Source organism: Colobus angolensis, unplaced genomic scaffold (assembly GCF_000951035.1).
Source record: "Colobus angolensis palliatus isolate OR3802 unplaced genomic scaffold, Cang.pa_1.0 Scaffold85, whole genome shotgun sequence".
NCBI lineage: Eukaryota > Metazoa > Chordata > Mammalia > Primates > Cercopithecidae > Colobus > Colobus angolensis.
In genome coordinates this window covers 720,790-736,351 of record NW_012122376.1, presented here as the reverse complement: position 1 = coordinate 736,351, position 15,562 = coordinate 720,790, and the positions used below count along the sequence as shown (strand labels likewise).

The 15,562-nt window shown below is 49.0% G+C and overlaps 1 protein-coding gene across 3 annotated transcripts in view; it reads left to right on the top strand.

Moving 5' to 3' along the window:
• The window catches only part of PTPRE (protein tyrosine phosphatase, receptor type, E), a 120,037-nt gene that overhangs the window by 65,987 nt on the left and 38,488 nt on the right, over positions 1-15,562 (top strand). For 2 of the 3 annotated variants that reach the window (XM_011930172.1, XM_011930173.1), the window contains 4 exons: positions 6,890-7,005; positions 12,701-12,800; positions 13,075-13,148; positions 14,857-14,993. In XM_011930172.1, coding sequence (XP_011785562.1) covers positions 6,890-7,005; positions 12,701-12,800; positions 13,075-13,148; positions 14,857-14,993 — 427 coding nt within the window. Of the gene's footprint in view, positions 1-6,889; positions 7,006-12,700; positions 12,801-12,859; positions 12,995-13,074; positions 13,149-14,856; positions 14,994-15,562 lie in introns of those variants that run through there. The other variant, XM_011930174.1, reaches the window with a different exon arrangement.

Here is a 15,562-nt window from a genome sequence, read left to right as displayed (position 1 = left end):
CCAGCAGAAGCTTTAGTCTATTTCTGAATAGAGAAAATCTGCTGAAAAATGTCTTTTTTCCAGCTGAATAACAAGCCTTTCAAGAAGAGGAGGATGAGGAAAAGACAGCATGTGTCCAAGTTGAGCTGAGACGGACTGTAAGCCCAGGCCTGCCTAAGGCCCCCACAGTGGGCATCACCAGGGCTGAGGCCTTAGGGACCGCCAGCTTCCTCCACCCACCTGCCTGCACAGACAGCTCTTAGGCATCAATGCCTCAGCAGTCAGATCCGCCCAGGCTGCTTCTGAGTTTTGTGGAGAGATTGCTCTTCTGGGGGCGGGGACAGGACACTTATCTCCATCCCCCGACCAACCATCACAGGAGAGCGAAAAACCTCAAAGAAAAACCCAGGGGGCGCACACAGACGCAGACCCCAGTGGAGATGCAGGCTCCGGAATTGCAGGCTCCTTTGTGGAAACGGCAGAGGCTCCCCATGTGGGCTTCCCTCACCCCTCCAAGGCCCTCCCAGGAAGATGTGGTGGCAGAGACCGCATCCACTCAGCAAACAGCACCGTTCGCTTTGCTGAGTTTGCAGTTTCCCACAGCACGGCTGCTGCCCTGGCGAACAATGGGGCCACGCCATTATAATAGCCAGCCCTTGACTCATGAGTTACAGTTTACACGACGCACTCATTTAGGATCTTGTGGGATTCTCTTGTTTCACTCATTGGGAAGCAGGTGCAGAGTGGTGAAGTGTTCTCGAAAAGGCCCTCCTCTGGGGGTGGAGGAGGAGAGAGAGAGAGAGAGAGAGGGAGAGGATGAGAGTTAATGAGAAAGAGAGGCAGAGAGAGATGTCAAACCAGCTGGGTCTTCAGGCTCCGTGGCCTGGGCCCTTCAGAAAGTGCTGTGAGTTGACATGCTGGAGAGAATCCGCTTGCCAGTCCCCGACACCTTATTTCTTCATGGCGATTCCCTCAAAAACACCCATGTAGCACCTCCTCTGTGGCAGCTCTGAGACGGCACCAGGGTAGAGACCTGCATGAGAGTTGGCCCTGCCTTGAGTGGTGCCATGTGCATGGATAATCCCGCCAGAAAGGTCTTCCTGGACATCTCTGAACACTGAGCGTTGGCGTTGCCAGGGGAGAGTCCTGGTTGCCCGCGTCCTATTCAGGGTCTGTGGATTCCCAGGGCCCTGTGCTCTCTGTCGCCTGTAGGCCTCCCTCACCTCCCCAGCCCCCTTGGACTGGCTAACTCCCCTTCTCCCCAGGCAGCCCTCCAGACCCTTCTGGACAGGGGCAGACACCCTGGAGGGCGCCTCTACCACATTGTGTGCTTCCCCCGCCTAACACATCGCAGTTGCATTCTATTTATTGAAGGCTTTTCTCTCTCTGGCTGAATTGCAAGCTTTGGAAGTGGGGAGGTGGGAGGAGGGGCCAAGGCCAGTGTTTGTCTTGTTTAGTTGTCTCTTCAGATCCTGGCAGTCAACTCTTAGTAACCAATGCTGAATGAATGCATGGATGAATACATAAGCCAACCAGCAGGTACTCATGAGTCTAGAGAGTCTCCCTCAACTAGCAGCTGAATGGATTTCTTTGAAATCAAAAGTGTAGCGTAAACTTACCCACGAGAGCTTAGTCCAGCCATCATCACTTTTGGAGGTCTGATCCAGGGTGGGCTGCACTCAGCAAGGCCTGGGGCCCAGCTGGCCAGCATCTCCTCTGTCAGCCACACCCCTGAGCAGAGGCTCCGTGGAGGGGCTGCAGGCCTCAGCGCTGGGTGCCCTCTTCTCGGTGGGAGACAGCAGGAGGGCTGTGCTGTTTCCAACATTCCCAGCACTTCCATTGTTTCACACCGTTACCGCTGAGCCCCGAGGGCAGATGGATGGAGCCGTGTTGTGTGGGCCCTGCTGTTTTCCGGCCCAGGGTGTTTCGGGCAGTGGTTCTGTTTCCCATATTGATCTTTCCCACGGCCCTGCCAGGTAGCCTCTGATAAAGCACATCTCTTCTGAGTAAGCAATGGCCTAGGGACGATGAAGTACCTGTGAGTGTGACTCTGCCAGATGAGGGGCAGGTGCAGCCATCGGTCGGACCTGAGCAAAGCTGCATTCCTTGCCTGGCTCAGGTGTGAATATTCAGGCCAGCAAAATGTGGATGAGACTGAGTAAGGGGAGAATCAAGATGTGTTTTGTTGAGAGAAGGAAAAATACGAGCAGGTCTCATGACAGAGGACTCAGAGATCTAAATCTTGGAGGGCCCCAGGGCTCAGTTCCCACCACACCACGCCGTGTCTCTGCATTCCCTCCAGGGGACCATATTTTCCTCTTCAATGGAAACAGCCCTATTTTCTGCTTGTTGTCCCTGTGTCCTGTCCACTTTCACATTTACTCCATATTTTTCATCTTACAGCAATTGAAATTTAAACTTTTTTTTTTTTGAAATGGAGTCTCATTCCATCACCGAGGCTAGAGTGCAGTGGTGCAATCTCAGCTCACTGCAACCTCCACCTCCTGGGTTCAAGCAATTATCCTGCCTCAGCCTCCTGAGTAGCTGGGATTACAGGTGTCCACCACCACGCCTGGCTATTTTTTGTATTTTTACAAGAGATGGGGTTACAGCATATTGGCCATGGTGGTCTTGAACCGCTGACCTCAGGTGATCCACCCACCTTGGCCTCCCAAAGTGCTGGGTTTACAGGCATGAGCCAGCATGCCTGGCTGAAAATCAAACTTTTAATGTTGAAATACTTGCATTAACAGAATCCAGGAAGGTTCCATAGGCTGTCCACTTGTGCCTCCCAGCTTCTGCTATGCTCTTCTCATAGGATGGAGACACCTGTGCCAGGAACAGGCTCTCTCTAATGGTGACTAAATCTGGAAGATGACAGCCACCATCTTCTCTCTCTTCATCACTCTTTCCTAACACAATGTCAGTAACACTTACCTTTCAAGGACAACAGACAGGGTAGAAGAGAAAAAGTGCCCTTGGAGAAGAGTTGGTTAGAACCAACTCCCATTGGCATCCCAGTGTGGTGGGAGGAGGCTTCAAAGCTGGGGCTCCTGCTGGCCACTTGTGGTACCAGCCAGTTGAGCTGCGGCCCACACTATGGCCTGTGAGATGCCATGGTCATCAGCATCTGTGGGAAACATGAGAAATTACAGGGTAGGGGATCTTGAAATATTTGTAGGAAATCAATACAACTTGTAAAAAACAGTCTGAACTCTCTTCTTCGATGGGCTTGGGCATTTATTGTATGGTGTGAATCTGCAACTCTATTTAAATTATGTTTCAGTAGAACTTTCTGAATTTGCCTTAAACTTGTAAGTCAGGAATAACCAGAAAAGGCATATCAAGCCCTGATTTTTTTTTTCCAGAAAGTTGATGATAATGTTGGAATAATTAGTAATTTATACCAAATACTTATAAACATTTATTAACTGCCTCGGGGGCTGTAATGGTATCGCTGACCACATAGAAGCGAGAAAGAAATAAAAAGCTGCTAAGAGATCATCCGTATTCACTAAGTGGCTGCTTGAAGAACCCTGTGCCTGAGGATGATAAATTGAAGGTGCTTTGCCAACTGCTCACAAAGCATGACTTTTCACTTAGATCAAACAAGTATTCTCAGCTAATTTTGTTCATCTTCGATTCCAGGTTTCACCGTGAAACCTGGAAGGTGAAGTGATAGCTGTTAGCGCTCCCAAGGGTAGAAGAATTTCATGAACCATCAGATGATGCCAGTGTTACATCAGTGTCATTTTTTCAAGCAGTGATTTTCAAACAAAATCAGTCCATTCCCATAGTGGTTTTATTTTTTTTTTTTTTTTAATTCATTTCATGGAATCCCAGTACAACTTGGATGTTCCTCCTGTCAAAGGTAAAACCTTGACTTAATTACTAATGTCACAGGAAATGCAGTGGAAGAATCAGCGTCATGATAAAATTATTTGTGGGGGAATTAGGAATATGATATTATATAAGTGTGGGTAAAGCTCGGCATTTGTAGTAAATGTATTGTACTTGGAACTGATTGTGGTGTACACAACATTTATTTACTTATTTATTTATTCGAGATGGAGTCTTGCTTTGTCACCCAGGCTGGAGTGCAGTGGTATAATCTTGGCTCATTACAACCTCCGCCTCCTGAGTTCAAGTGATTCTCCTGCCTCAACCTCCTGAGCAGCTGGGATTACAGGTGTTCGCCACCTCACCCAGCTAATTTTTGTATTTTTAGTAGAGACGGGGTTTCTCCATGTTGGCCAGGATGGTCTCGAACTTCTGACCTCAAGTGATCTGCCTGCCTTAGCCTCCCAAAGTGCTGAGATTACAGGCATGAGCCACCATGCCCAGCCTCACGGCATTTATAATTGTGTCCAAATTGGACATCTCATCAGTTAAAATAGAAGCTGTTGATGTCAAAATTTATAAATAGTTACATGTACACGGAGTAACTAAACTGCAAATTCATGGTAATTAGGCTGATGTTGAATTTTTAAGACACTGCAGCTTTGTAGTACGCACTTTCTGTCTCCTGCTCATCATCAGTCAGATTCTAGAAGTGTTCAAGCCTTCAAAGAATTATTTTGTAAATAAACCTAAGTGTCCTAAAAAGATGGTGAACCTTTCTGCAAACAAGGCCCTAAGTGTGAGTTTAGTTTAGTTCCAAACTGATTGGAAATACATTATAGAAGGATTCAATAAATGGAGCACCCAACCTCACCACTGTGGCAGGCTTACAACAGAAATGGATGAAATACAAATCCTTAAAATTCTGCATGGTTTTCATCACTGTTTCAAGCACCATTTGGACCAGGTCACTCATGCAAGCCCACTGAGAGTGAATGGCCAGGAACTAGCAAGTTGTCATTGGCCTTAAAATATAACAGGGACAGAGCCGGGCTCCAGTGGGTGGACAGGCTTTGAATTCTGCAGGTTGTTGCCCACTGCCGCTCACGTCAGAAAATCACCTGTGGCTCCCCTGAGCACTTCTGGACCCCAGTTTCTAATAGATGAACAAAATGATCTTTGTCTTTCTCAAGGGTGTCAGCCTCCTCTTAGATCACTGAGCATTTGAAGAGGAGGGTTATCAAATTAATGCATGAGATAAGACAATGTTTCAGCTAGGAAGTCTGCATCTCTGGAGTTGTATTAAACCAATTAATATTCCCCAATCAATTACTCGGTAATTTACTCAAGTATATTAAAAGTATTGTGGCAGTGTGCAGTAACAGATTTTTAAAAACAGTGTGTGCCTACATGGGCAGAGCTGCTTGCTTCATGGAAGGGCCAGGGCAGCATGTAGCGGGGGTGAGGGCTTCTGTTTCCAGGGTTCCTGGGTTCAAATCACAGTTCCTCCATATCCTCCAGCCTGACTTTGGGCCAGTTCTTTATCCTTCGGGAACCGCTGTTTCTCAGCCCTGTGGGGTTATTGTGCGGATAATACAGATATAAAATACCCAGCACATAGTAGGTGCTCGTGGAATTATTTGTGTATAGGGCTCATTTTACAAATCTAAAATGTGTATTTTGGAAATAAAAAAAGAGGAAAGAAGTAAAAGTGCTGATTGCCACCATCGTAGTTGTTCTGGGCTAATTGTTATAATGTCCTCATAATGGTTTCATCTTAATAGTGGTGATTACTGAAACACAATTAGGATTTTTCATGCTCATTCAGATGTCTTCTCTAATTACAAGCATTAGTGTTTAACATGTGAGCAGCCGGGGAATGGATGTCTCTTGGCATCAGTTCTGAAATGGGGTCCATTTGCATCCCTGAGGGAGGCCTCAGGCAGGAGAGGGCTGCTGCTGGGGACAGGCTGACCTTGGACAGGGTTCAGGGGGTGGGGAATGGAGGGGGGCACACCTCCACTCCATGTCTGCATCGTCAACAGCAAATCCCATTCAGCAGGTGCCACTGCCCACCTGCACCTGCCAGTGAGGCTCTAGTGAGGGGTTTCCACACCACCAAGCAGTCACTGCCACATTTAGCGATGCTCTGATGTTCTGGCAAAATGGAGTGCCAGGTGAAGAGCTGAGGTGATGGCCCACGGGTCCTCAGCATGAAAGAGCCTTTTTCTGTGCTGAGCCAGTTTACAGTCTGGGTCTGCCCCTGGGCATTCCTACCCCCTACCCCCAATAAATACTCACCGGCATCCCAGGGTACTCAGTTGGCTCTGTCAAGATGAGTGGGCCATGGCCCCATCCTTACAGAGGCAGCTTACCTCCACTTCACCTGAGAGTTCAGACATGGCCATGGTCAGATGCAAGGGTTAAACTGGAGCCAGGCAGAGCTTGCTGGAGCCAGACCAAGCACGCAGGAGCTAGACTGAGTGTGCTGGAGCAGCAAGGAACAGAGAACTTGGCTGCAGCTGGGCGATGAGGCTGCCTGAACTAGGCCCTGGAGGATCGACGTTTCCCAGGCAGAGTGAAGGAGGATGAAGAAACAGATTGAAAAGCAGTGTCTTGCTGGGTGTGAAGAGGACAGCTGGCCAGAGAGCAAAGCTTGAATGGGAGGGGTAGAGTTAGCAGGGCGAGTGGAGGGTGGATGGTAGAGGGTCCAGGACGCCAGGCTAGGTCACCCACAAGTGATTTCTCCTAAATGGTTCTGGGGAGGGCAGGGGTCTGAGATGAGATGGCCCTGGGTTCCAGTCCCCGACCTGCCCCCACTAACTATCAACCAAGCAGGTACTCTGAGTCCTGGCTCCCTCCTTTGAGTGAATGTCCGTAGTCAGTGACCATATCCCCCTGGTGTTGGGAAGGCTCAGTAAGATGATCCGTGAAAGTGACAGGCAAACTTCTTGGCTCAGAGGAAGCCCTGAAATGAAGTTGGCTCTTATCCTCATCATCACTGCCTGGCACCGGAGGGTCCCATTGCTGCTGCTGGATGACCTCTGAGCCTGTCCCTGCCTCTCTGCAGGTCCACCATGGAGCCCTTGTGTCCACTCCTGCTGGTGGGTTTTAGCTTGCCGCTCGCCAGGGCTCTCAGGGGCAACGAGACTACTGCCGACAGCAACAAGACCACCACGACCTCAGGTAAGGACCCATCCCCCTCTCCCTTTCCCTGGCTGCCTCCCTTACTGCCTCCTTCTGAGCTCCTGGGACCATTCAGAGGGTGAAAAAGGGGCTTAAGGTGTAAGAGAAGAATGATGTGGCTCAATTTCTTAGTGTGCTTTTCATAGTTTGTGCCTCTAAAAACAGGAAGGCTAAATAAGCTAGTTTAGCATTTGGTTGTTCAGCAAAGCTTAGTGTTCTAGAGGTGTCCCATCTACAACCCCAGCTGAGAGTCAGGGTCAGCCTTGGCTGGAGGCGGGAGAGCAATAGCGTTAAAAATCCCCCAAAATCCCGTTGTGCAGAAAACCAACCATGAACGTACATGGACGAGGCGATGTGACGGTTAATGTCCCTGATGTGACCGTTAATGATATGAACTAAAGAATTATTCTTAGGCCGAGTGCAGTGGCTCACACCTGTAATCCCAGCACTTTGGGAGGCCGAGGGGGGCGGATCACAAGGTTAAGAGATCAAGACCATCTTGGCCAACATGGTGAAACCTCATCTCTACTAAAAATACAAAAATAAGCTGGGTGTGGTGGTGCGCGCCTGTATTCCCAGTCACTCAGGAGGCTGAGGCAGGAGAGTCACCTGAACCCAGGAGGTGGAGGTTGCAGTGAGCTGAGATTGCGCCACTGTACTCCCACCTGGCGACAGACCAAGACTCTGTCTCAAAAAAAAAGAAAAAAAAGAAAAGAAAATTATTCTTAATATTTTAGGTCAGATATTGGCATCATGGTTAGTTTTATTTTTAAAAAGAAGAGTCCTCGCCTTTCAAGATGCCTGCTGAAGCATTCATGAGTGGACTGTGATGTCTAGGCATTATGCAGAAAAGACCAAGAGAGAAGTGGGGGTGGGAGCTTGTGAGCAAAGTCACACTGAGGGCCCCACATGATTTTCTAACCCTGGATAAATGTCCTGCGAATGTACCATTGGTCCCAGGAGGAGGAAAGAGTGAAGATTTCTGGCAACAGAACCTCCAGTGAGGAGAGCAGTTCTAAGCGCCTACCTGTCTTTTTCCTCTTCATGTTGAAACCTCAGAGACATCTAAAACCCCAAAAACGAGAGACCAGAAGCTGCCAGCAAATATAAACCTGCCTCTTTGAAACCAGTCCTTCAGGGGCAGGTCACTGATGATTCAATGAGTTATTTCAACCCACAATCCCGACTTTTCTTCCCAATGCAAATCAACTGGCCACTTAGAAATATCTGACAGACTGCCTGGATGTCCCCTCACATCCAGGAGTCACAATGGCAGAACATCCGTTTGCACAACAGTGGGGAAGAATCTGCCTGGGCTCTGCAGACAGTCCCTCAGGTGGCACTGTGGGCACCAGCAGGATGACGTCCACTCCACCTCTGAGGCTTTTCAGTTTATTTGAAAACAAAATTATTGGCTCACATATTGCCACAGACATGGGGTGTTACTTTCAGGAGAAGGACACTGTCATGTGACCTCAGCACCCAGAGCAGAACTAAATGTGAAACTCACACCTTGGTCCAGCCTCTGCCAGGGCCTCTGCGTGCTGAGCAAGGCTGCTGGTCCACAAGCAAGAGGGAAACGGGCCTCGGGTTATAAGGCGCAGACAGGCTCCTTTGACCTAGAATTGTAGAAGGGAACCTGACCCTGTGAAGTGTCCTTTAAATCTTCATCTGACCCCCGGAAGAAGTATGAAGGACCATTTCAGATGATAACACGTTGCCACAGTGTGCCAAAACAACAGGAAGCTGTTTCATTGGTTCATTGAACAAATCATATTCAGTACTCATCCAGACACATTCTTTTACAGAAGGAATTGAAGGTAAATGTTTACAAATTATTCTACTACAAAGACACATGCACACGTATGTTTATTGCGGCACTATTCACAATAGCAAAGACTTGGAATCAACCCAAATGTCCATCAGTGACAGACTGGATTAAGAAAATGTGGCACATATACACCATGGAATACTATGCAGCCATAAAAAAGGATGAGTTTGCGTCCTTTGTAGGGACATGGATGCAGCTGGAAACCATCATTCTTAGCAAACTATCACAAGAAGAGAAAACCAAACACCGCATGTTCTCACTCATAGGTGGGAACTGAACAATGAGATCACTTGGACTCGGGAAGGGGAACATCACACACTGGGGCCTATCATGGGAGGGGGGAGGGATTGCATTGGGGAGTTATACCTGATATAAATGATGAATTGATGGGTGCTGACGAGTTGATGGGTGCAGCACACCAACATGGCACAAGTATACATATGTAACAAACCTGCACGCTATGCACATGTACCCTAGAACTTAAAGTATAATAAAAAAAAATAAATAAAATAAAATGTTATCTATAAAAAATAATATGTAGAAGAACACAGTGGAAACACGAGTAAAGAATATGACCAGGCAAAATACAAATATCTAATTATGTTTCACTAATCATGAAAAGATGCTCAACTCTCTAGAAATTAGAGAAATGCAAGTTAAAATAACATTATCATTTTACCTATCAGATAGACCAAAATGAAAAGTGTCGGCAATATCCCAGAGAAGAGAAATTGCTCCATTGCCCACTATGGGTAGCGTTCCGCAACCTTTGTGACACCAGGGACCAGCTTAATGGAAGACAGTTTTTCCGTGGAGTTGGTGGGGGTTGGGGGTGAGGAGGGCATGGTTTGGGGATGATTCAAGTGCATTATATTTATTGTGTAGTTTATTTCTATTATGATTACATTGTAACATACAATGAAATAATTATACAACTCACCATCATGTAGAATCAGTGGGAGCCCTGAACTTGTGTTCCTGCAACTAGATGGTCCCATCTAGGGGTGATGGGAGATGGTGACAGATCACCAGGCATCAGGTTCTCTTAAGGAACAAGCAACCTAGATCCCTGTCATTCACTATAGGGCTTGGGCTCCTGTGAGAATCTGGTGCCACCACTGATCTGACAGGCAGCAGCGCTCAGGCGGTAATGCTTTGCTCACCTGCTACTCACCTCTTGCTGTGTGGCCCAGTTCCTAACAGGCCACAGACTGGTACCCATCCGTGTCCTGGGGGAGTTGGAGACCCCTGCTATGGATGAGTGTAGAAGTTGGAAACTTGGGGCTGCCAACTTGGCAATTGTGTTAAAATGTAACAGGCGTAGAGGCTAACACAGAAGCTATCCTACAGAAACACTTTCGAGACACAAAGAGTTATATATGTATGTGTGTGTGTGTGTGTGTGTGTGTGTGTGTGTGTGTTGCAGAATTGTAGGTAATAGCAGAAAAGTTGGAAACAACTTAAATGTCCATCCTATTTTGGTCTATCCAAAAAGTGGAATCCAAGCAGCTATTAAACAGAATGAGGAAGCCTATCTGGGCTGACGTGGAAACTCTCCAAGACAGACAGCCGTACCAGAAAGGCAAGCTGGAGAACTGCCCCGCGGTGCATTTCATCTGTTTCTTTCATATTTAATGTGGCTATATGGGGACATGTCTTAAAATTGGTAGCACTTCACAATTATAATCAGTATCATTTTTTTTCTTTCTTAGTGGTTCTTAAAATAACGATACTTTTTACAATCCGTGAAGCTTTAGATGAAACGAGAGGAGTAGTATGGTCTATTTATTTCCCAAACCTGCATATTTATGAACGTAAATTTATAGAAGAAAATGTCAGGAAAGATACGCTTTGAAATCTTAATTATGTTTAACTCTGGCAAAGAGAACAGGTTCCTGAACATTGAAAGTTTTAGGCCAGAGTGAGCTGGGACCTTAAACTATTGTCTGCGCACCTGTCCTTGAGTGAGTCACATCTTTCCAGTATGGACTTGCTCCGCCTCTTGGGGCCCTGGGGGAAGGAGGGCTTGGCATGAAGGTGGGAGAGGAGAAGAGGGATGGAGATAAGATGGGGGCCACAGTGAGAGCAGCTGTGCCCTGGAGCAGAACTGAGGTGGTCCCTGGAAGACCCCAGCTCTGGGCTGGAGCTCAGGATGAGCTTCCTGAGCAGAGGGTGCTGGGTGGTCACACTCTAGCCAAGGTTGCCATTCTCTTTGTCTGCTCCAAAGTCACATTCAAGCCTAAAGTTTTCAACTTTCAGGATCAGATTCTGTGTAAGCAAACATACACACACACACACACACACAAAGTTGCAAGTGTACATGTGTATAAAATCGGTGTGAACATACACACACACTTTGGGCAATAGCTGGACAGTCATTCAGGAAGAAGGCTGCTTCAGGATGACCACCCTGGGGACTGGTCACCTTGACCTCCGTCCCACCCCATCGGAGCCACAACAACATGAAATGAAAATAGACTATGACTGGAATTTCCTTCTCAGATGCCTCCCGACCTCCTGCCTGGACCATGTTGGTGCCCAGAGGACATTTTTGTTTTCTTCCTGGTTCACACCATTTTAAAAAATTGTATTTCAATGGAATTTCTTACCAATATTTAAAACTCAGAAAATGTTTACAGAAAAAGATGAATTTCTTCTTTAGGAAAGTGGGAAGAACTAGGCACTGTGGGCACTCCTTGTGCTTGGCCCCAGTGGGCTGGAACTCAGAAGTAGCCGTCCCTGCAGGCAGGACGTGGGGAGTCCCCACTCCCACCCGCACTGGCCTCCCCACGCCACCCGGGGATGCTCTCACCTGCCCCTAGAAGGCCGCTGGGTTTCTGATCCTGATCTCTGGCCTCCTGAACAGAGGCAGCTGCTACCCCAATCACTGCCTTCGAGGGGCTTCCCCAGAAACCTGGGCGCCACGGCAGTCATGCTGCGGGCCGGGTCACTCACGGCAGGGTAAGGTTTGCGCTTTGAGGCATCCAGGCCCTCTCTGGGTCCGCAAGAGAGGAGTCCAGTGGGCTTCTTGGAGGTGGGGGCCTTTGAGATTGTCCTTGAGGAGTGGGAACATTTTGGTGGGGAGGGGGCTGTGTGGCCGGCTGGGGAGGAGCAGGAACAAAGTCCGATGTTGGGAGAGCAGGTGGGGTCCAAAGGTGCAGCGAGGTCACCAGGGCCCCTTGGAATTTGGGCTGCTGAGCCAGGGGCATGTCCTGAGCAGCAACAAAGCCGCTGAGCTGGGCCTGGAGCTGCAGTCTCTTCCCGGGTGAGGAAGGTCAGCCTGTCAGGTACAAAGGACAGAGTAAGAGGCGGGTGGTGGCTGGGCACTCAGCCTCTGACACGTGGAATCGGGATCTGGAGGCTCTGGAAGGTGGGGTCACAGTGCGCTGGGGCCACAGGCCTCTATCCAGCCCCAGGGCCCGGCCGCCTCCCTATGCCTGAGCTCCTGCCCAGCCCAAGGGGCCCTGAGAGCTGAGCCATGCCAAGTCAGCCTCCCGCGCTGTCTTAGGACCCTGCAGTGGACACTGGCCCCTTCACCCTTCTCCAGCTTCTTAGCAGGAGAGCCAGGCAGCCAGGCAGCCAGGCCGTGTGGGGGTCTGCGGAACTCACCCCTGTCATGCCTGCCCCAGGGATCTTGGACAAGTCACCTCACCCACTCCTCAGTCCTGGATTCTTTCTCTGAATCAACAGCAACAACCAAAGCTACTTCTCTGTTATCTCGTGGGGCCTTTTCAGGATGATGGATCCACTTTGCAAACTACAGTGTGGGGTTCTGGTGTCCAGGAACAAGAGCTCATGGAGGGGGACTCTTTTGCAAACTGTGAAGTGAGGTCAGGGGTTAGGGTCTTTCTGCTTCTCCTGCAGGCCCTCCAGACCCAGGCGCCTCCCAGCCACTGCTGGCCTGGCTGCTACTGCCGCTGCTGCTGCTCCTCCTCGTGCTCCTTCTCGCCGCCTACTTCTTCAGGTAGGAGTGTCCTGGCGCACTGACTTGCCCCAACCAGCTCAGAGGAGGAAATGAGCCTTCTGATGCTGCGGGCGTGGGCCCTGCAGCAGAGGGCAGCTGGGAGGCTGGGTGGCCGGGCCTGGGAGAGACACACAGGCCAGGCCTTAGCACGGCTCAGCCATGAGCAACAGGAGTAGCTTTTCCCGGCTCACCTGGTGGGTATCGCTGTGCCGAGTGCTGTTGGCTGTGAGGGAACCTAGAAGTGTGGAAACCTAACAAGTCCTGTGTCTCTAAGGTTCAGGAAGCAGAGGAAAGCTGTGGTCAGCGCCAGCGACAAGAAGATGCCCAACGGGATCTTGGAGGAACAAGGTACAGAAGCTCCTCTCTGGCTGCGGCTTGGGGGAAAATGTGTTCTTTTTAACAGACACTGAGGTGCTTTCTCTCTTTAACATTCAAAGTAAATTTTGAGGTGTGCCTTGCCACTTTCACCTCACTTTACCTGGTATGATGCTGTCATTTAGAATCTCACTATGTCAAAACTTTAAGGATCATTTTTCTCTCTGGTGTGACACGGACGTTTGAGACATTTTTGTTTGTGGCTTTTTTTAGAGAGACTGTTCATATCCTGTCATTTTCACAGGGTGCTGACATGTAACACTTTTCAGTGAGGCCTTACAATGGTTCTTAGATAAGACCGTCTGGCTCATAAACTATTCAACTGGGTTTGTACTGCTTTAGGATCAAGCTGGAAAAAGGGACTTGCTCTACTAAAGTGTTTCATGTTTACAGAGCATCGGAGTCAGCTGGGAGCATTTCCAACTTTTCCATCAGAAGTATAGTTTCTAACTTGTTGTTGCTACTTACAACGGAACATTGTTTTTCTCTCCATATGTCGAGATGAGATGACCGAGAAACATGTGTAAGGCAGAGGCCACAAAAATATTACTTCTCACCCCAGTGACTACAACTTCCTGGAGACAGCTTCCTACCTAACTGTAGTCAGTTCTATGGTTCAGGGAAACACACGTGCTGTCAGACTAAAATAGACTCTTAAAACGGACCTTAGATAATTAAAGAATATCACCAACAAGGACCCAGCTGAAATGTAGCCTCCCAGCGCTCGTGAGACCCGAGACCCTGGTTAGATGATAATGTGGCCCCAGGTGCTGTCTTCCTGCCCTTGTTCCAGCCCCCGGTTCCCTGCCCTGCACGTTTCAACGGCAGGAACGGGAGGGAAGAGGGTGCGGCTGGTGAGTAGCAAGGAAGCTCAGCGTCATTCATTCTGATCCTGTCTGTCACTTGGAGGAATGAGCCTTGGGTGAAGTTTTTGACTGGGCTTCAGAACGGCTCTGCAGGTAGGGACAGGCCCTTTTGCAAGTGTGACAGCTGGGTTATCATGCTGACCCATGATATCATGCCGGGTTGTCAATATCAGCTCATTCTCCAGGAAGAGAAACACATGCCCATGACTGTTCTTGCCTCTCACTCCGGACTTGGAGAAGGAATATGTCCAAGAACTCCCTTATAACATGTACTTCTCCTTCTCAACGCCCCTTGTCACCCTCCCCAGACAAGGGTGGTTTTCCCTTGGAGCTTATGGGGTTTGAGGAACCAGGAATATTTGTTATGAAGAAGAAAAGGCTGAGAGAGACTGCTCTGAGTTTGCTCCCAGAAGCCATAATTACTCTTTCTTATTTCCAAACCTGGAAAGCTGAGCTGGAGAGTGAGGCCGTCTTGAATCCTTTTTTAGAAGGAGCAGGGGCTGGAGGGAAGGAGAGGCAGAAGGGTGGGTGGATGAGTGACCTAGGGAGGGGGACAGGGTGTCTCCTATGAGGGAGAGCAGGTGACACTGGGCAGAGGGACGCCTGTCACTTGTAAATGATGTGGATGCCTCATAGGAGTCGAGTGTTTGGAATCAGCTGCTCGGGACCCGGCTTAGCCCAGCTATGTGATTTGAGAGAACCGTCCCAGGTCCAGCCTGGTCATTTCTTCAGGCATGTCATTGGTCAGCTTGGTTCCTCAGTCACCTGTCCAGGAATGTGACCAAATGGCCCCTATGTTTCTTTTGGTCCCACAGAGCAGCAAAGGGTGATGCTGCTCAGCAGGTCGCCCTCAGGGCCCAAGAAGTACTTTCCCATCCCTGTGGAGCACCTGGAGGAGGAGATCCGTATCAGATCCGCCGACGACTGCAAGCAGTTTCGGGAGGAGTTCAACGTGAGTGTGGGGAGGGGCCCCCTGCTGGGTGCCCTGTGGTCGAGACCTGTGAAATCCAGTGTTACAGTTCAGAATGAATTATCCAAAGACTCGGAACCCTTGCATCGGTTAGGACACTGTCCCATGAATGGGCGTGGGAGGAAACCTGGTTTGTGGTGCAATGCCCTTCGCCAATGCTTATTTCCTCATTTATAAGATGAGACAGTTGAGTTAGAGGTTTGTGAAGCCTCCTTCCACCTCCCACACTCTGAGTGTCAAGTTCTAAAATCAACTGTGACAGAAACACTGTTATCTCGATAATGCAGAAGGCTAGGGCCTGAGCACAGCACAATATGACAATATCATGGGGAAAGCAACAGAGCCCCAAACCATCCTTTCATGGCTTCTGAGAGCTGGAGCATCTAATCGGAGTAGGCGATGTTCCTCTTCTGAACCACCATCTCAGCATTAAGGAAGCAGCTGTGAGCTGCCTTAAGGGAACATGAGTTATATCTGCTTGTGTATCAACATGGGTGGGTGGGTGGATGGATGGATGGATGAGTGGGAGGGCAGATGGATGGATGGATGGA